The sequence below is a fragment of the Micropterus dolomieu genome, linkage group LG07 (assembly GCF_021292245.1).
Source record: "Micropterus dolomieu isolate WLL.071019.BEF.003 ecotype Adirondacks linkage group LG07, ASM2129224v1, whole genome shotgun sequence".
Lineage (NCBI taxonomy): Eukaryota > Metazoa > Chordata > Actinopteri > Centrarchiformes > Centrarchidae > Micropterus > Micropterus dolomieu.
The window spans coordinates 31,673,569-31,678,106 of record NC_060156.1 but is presented as its reverse complement, the minus strand read 5'-3'; the positions used below and the strand labels follow the sequence as shown (position 1 = coordinate 31,678,106).

The following is a 4,538-nucleotide window of genomic DNA, read 5'->3' as shown; positions in this document are numbered from 1 at the left end:
GGGGGGGGGCAGACACTCTAACCCCATAAATCTTCAGTCCGGCCAAATTTGTAGATCAGAGTGCTAACAGAGAGAGAGAGAGATGAAACATGACATCAGGACATTTATCATTTATCATTGAGGTGATGCAAATGCAGAGGCATACATCCTTTGTAACACTGCGTATATAGAAACTTCTGGGACTGGCCCAAATGTCATTTTTTGTGCTTGAATAATAATTAACAGCAAACAAGCATCGCCGGGAGGGGGAGGGGGCATCTGCTCAGAGATTTTAGTATCGCAATTATCCTCTGTCTTTTTTGAGTTGGTTGCATTGCATTTTCTTAATTTCACTGTTCTTTTCTAGGTGTTCTGCCAAAATTTACTTTAAACGACTACATTTATATAGTGCTTTTATCATGTGAAAACGTCATTGTGGGGATCGAAGGGAACCCTGTGATCAGTGGACAAGCTGAGCCAGGACAATGGATGGCGAGGTTTCAACTTTGTCATTTGTTTGAGATCATTTATGAAGTCCTGATCAGAAAGTAAGGGGGTCTAGCTTCCATACTTTCTTGGTTTTCTCCATCATGTCCAACTTTAAAGTAGAGGAAACAGAACAACGCTCAGGGATAATTATTTTGTGGTATTTAGGTGGAAAAACAAGACATGCAGTGAGCATCTACCATAAAGTAATCAATCCTTGTATTAATTTACTTATCCCTCCCTGGCTGTTGGATTAAATGCTCTCCACACAGCCATCAGGTTCAAATGGTTCAAAGTGGTAATAAGAAAAAGAACTGGAATTGGAAGGTGAAATTCTTTGGGAAGACTGATCTAGTAATTATTAAATCCATCTGTCTGTGGGATAAAGTGAAGTACCTTTCTGAAAAGGCATTTTAAGACAAGACTCATCTTTAACAGGAGTTTGTGCCTCTAATCATTTTTAACTTTTTGTGCAATGGTTCGGACTTCTGCATTTACGGCTGTAGAAGCACCACCGACTGCATTCTTTCCCTTGATGATGATCCCATGACAAAAAGCAGGCCACGGCTACGTACTGACACTACCCCACAATCTCCCTAATCACCGGAGAGCCTCTCAGTCTCAACAACTCAGGTACCACACAGAAGACAAAGCTCCAGCAGGTGCTCATGTCTGCTTCGCTCTGACTACCAGCTCTATGTGGCAGTTCCTGCTACGGTGGCACTGCTCTCTGTCAGTCTGTAAATTTTGGGTACAGATGGTGTTTTAATACCTGACAACTATCTCCAAAGTTTATTTTCAGACCAGTTTCATGTTATACTCACCTAAAAAAGATGAAAGCATTCTGAAAGAACACAGCCAGCCCCGGTGCCACTACTTCTTTCTCTAATAATTAAACAGAAAAAACAAAACAAAATCACGGTCAATAACAACATTAAGTAAGGGGTTTCGGAAACAGATGTTTATGTGTCTGCAAATGGGAACAGAGAGAAGATGAAACTGTTAAGTATGCAAGACTGAGAAATAATCTGGAGTCTGTGACTGGGCTGGGGAAAAGTGGGTCACTTGTTAACCTAGGGCTGGGTGATATGGCCAAAAATGTTATCACCATTACATTTTTTATATCATTCGTAGGGGTCTAACGATTCAACAAATCCATGGTTCGGTTCAGACCTCAATTTTTTCTCCTTGTTCATCTTTATGTGATATTATTATTACCATCATCATCATTTTCCATCTTGGGTTAATTAAATTAGTCTATGTTGCGAGCATGATCACTCAATCAGAAACGCAGTGCAGAAAGTTTTGAACATGAGCAGAAAAGCTGCTGAAACACAGGAGCTATTAAAGTCCAGGAGTTTATCACTGAATTAAAAAGAATTCAATTATCATTGAGGTGAAAATGTTGCACATTTAAAGAGGTTATTTCCCCAAACCCTCGATTTCAAGGCTGCTCAAGTAAGTGTCAGTACTGCAGTGACAAAAGTAGGATACCAAAACATTTTGGGATCTTGTTGCTTGTTCTGTTTGCAACAATGTCGGACCACAATTACAACTTGGAGATGCTCCACGAGGCATGTGATGATATCGACATCGATGAAGAATTAGGGGCGGTCGGTCTCTCCGCCAAGGAAGCCAAAATTAACAAAGACCATACACCAATTAAAGAGCCAAATCCCAAAAAACAGAAATACAGAAGTGAAATTGAGGACGAGAACACAGGCGCTGCAATTCTTAAAGCAGTACAAGCTCTGACCCGAAAAATGGACCAACAGACTGAACTTTTGAAAAGCTTTGACAGACGTATTGAAGCGAACACAACTGCGACAAATAAAAACCGGGAAGACATCGGCACGCTCCAGGAAAGAGTCGAGGACCTTCAGAGGAATAATAACCTCCTTAAAGAAGCATGTGCTGAGCAAACCCGATACAAAAGAAGGTGGAACCTGAGGGTTATTGGTCTCCCAGAAAAGGACGGAGAGGACACGAGAGAAGTCATCCTCGGGATATTTACAAGAGTTGTCCCAATGTCTGTGGAACGGCTGCGAGACACAGTTGACACTTTTCACCGGCTGGGAAGAAGAGGGGACGGCGTTACCTCAAATGTCACGTCGAGAGAGATCATTATTCAGTTCGGGATGAGAACAGAGCGGGATGAAGTTTGGAAGAAGTCGAAAGATGCAAGGGTGTGTTAGGACATGCACATACGTTTCAAGGAGGACTTCTCGAAGGAAGACCGGGAGGCGCGTACGAAACTGTGGCCATTAGTTCAAGAAGCCAGAAAAAGAGGTAAAAGAGCATTCTTGAAAGAGGGATTCGCCCTGATTGATAACCGAAAAGTAGTCCCTGAATAAATTTCATGTGAATGGCTGATTGATGCCCAGCCTACACTAACCTCTGACTGAGGTGTTTTGTTTCATTGATCGGTTATGTGACTGAACGGACGTGTTGATCAGCTGATCACAACAGGGTTGATAGGGAGAACATCCCTTGTTAATTGTTAGTTGTTGCTTATTTCTACAAGGTTTTATCACCTGTCACCTTTCTTGGTAGCCTACTATCAGTAGCTATTTTAGTTATTATAAATAAGGAAAATAGGGGAAAAAGTAAGGTAATGTTGTTTTTTTTAAATGGACCATTGCTATACCTTTTTCATCTAACCCATTCCTTTACAGTGTTTAAGGGGTTATTTGCACTAATTATAAAGGTTAAGGACTAAGTTACTCATTCCTGCTCATCGTTACACTCTTTATTGGTGCATTGGTTAAAAGGTTTCGGTACTTTTCTATATAAATGTTGTCCTAGGTACTAGGGGGTTGAAAGATAACGTAAAGCGTAAAGCTATTTTTCTTTTCTGTAAGGAACAAAGGGCTAACTGTGTTTTTTTTGCAAGAAACTCATTCAGGTGAGGCAGACACTAAATTTTGGAAATTGCAATGGGGAGACTCTATTTTTTTCAGTCATGGAACATCACATTCGGCGGGAGTTATGATTTTATTAAATAGATTCCCTGGGAGGATTATTGACCATAAAGGCGACCCTAATGGTTATTGGCTAATGGTCACTGCAGAAATTAATAGTATAAACCACATTTTAATATGTGTATATGGATACAACAGGAGACCTCAGAACAAAAATCTCTTCTCATCCTTAGGTAAAAGCCTAGAGGACTGGAAAATGCTCTATTCAACTGATAAAGTAATAATTGGGGGGGATTTTAACCTGGCCCCCGATCTTTGGTCGGACCGGGTACCATCAAGGAGACAATTCCACACATTTGATGAAACAATAATTGAACTGACTACAAGGGCTAATCTAATTGACTATTGGAGAATGAAAAACCCAAATAAAAAGCAATTTACCTGGTTCAATGCATCCAACAATGGCAGGTGCTCAAGACTAGACTATTGGCTAATTTCAAACAATTTGGTTAATGAAGTAGATAGATGTGAAATCTCAGCATCGCCCTTAACAGATCATTGTATAATATCTTTGACCCTCTCTATGGGGGGGAACAAGACTAATATAAACCCCATATGGAAATTCAATAATAGCCTATTGGAAGATACAGAGTTTTGTAAGGTGGTCAAACAGTTGATTAAGGAAGTAAACAAACTGGATATTTCTTTTGTGAGCAAATGGGAAAGGGTCAAATTTAAAGTGAAGCAGAAAGCAATTAGGACAAGTAAGCAATCATCTAAACTCAAAAAGATAAGACAAAGAGACATCATTAGTAACATTTCAATTCAATTCAATTCAATTTTTCAATTCAATTTTATTTATATAGCGCCAAATCACAACAACAGTTATCTCACAGCGCTTTTCATAAAGAGCAGGTCTAGACCGAACTCTGTGATGATATTTACAGAAGCCCAACAGTTCCCACCAAGAGCAGCACTAGGAGACAGAGGCAAGGAAAAACTTCCTTTAAGAGGCAGAAACCTCGAGCAGAACCATGACTCAGGGTGGGCGGCCATCTGCCTCCACCGGTTGGGGAGGGAGGGGGGAGAGAGAGAGAGAGAGGGAGAGAGAGAGAGAGAGAGAGAGAGAGAGAGGGGGGGGGGGGGGAGGAG

The 4,538-nt window shown here is 40.8% G+C and overlaps 1 protein-coding gene across 2 annotated transcripts in view; it reads right to left on the bottom strand.

Annotated features, from left to right (window-relative positions):
- Positions 1-4,538, bottom strand: part of LOC123973353 (transmembrane protein 50B-like) — a 21,898-nt gene that overhangs the window by 872 nt on the left and 16,488 nt on the right. For both annotated transcript variants that reach the window (XM_046053299.1, XM_046053298.1), the window contains exons 6-7: positions 1,290-1,350; positions 10-63 (exon numbers count right to left, since the gene is read on the bottom strand). In XM_046053299.1, the coding sequence (XP_045909255.1) occupies positions 18-63; positions 1,290-1,350 (107 nt within the window). In that variant the 3' untranslated portion in view covers positions 10-17. The remainder of the gene's footprint in view (positions 1-9; positions 64-1,289; positions 1,351-4,538) is intronic.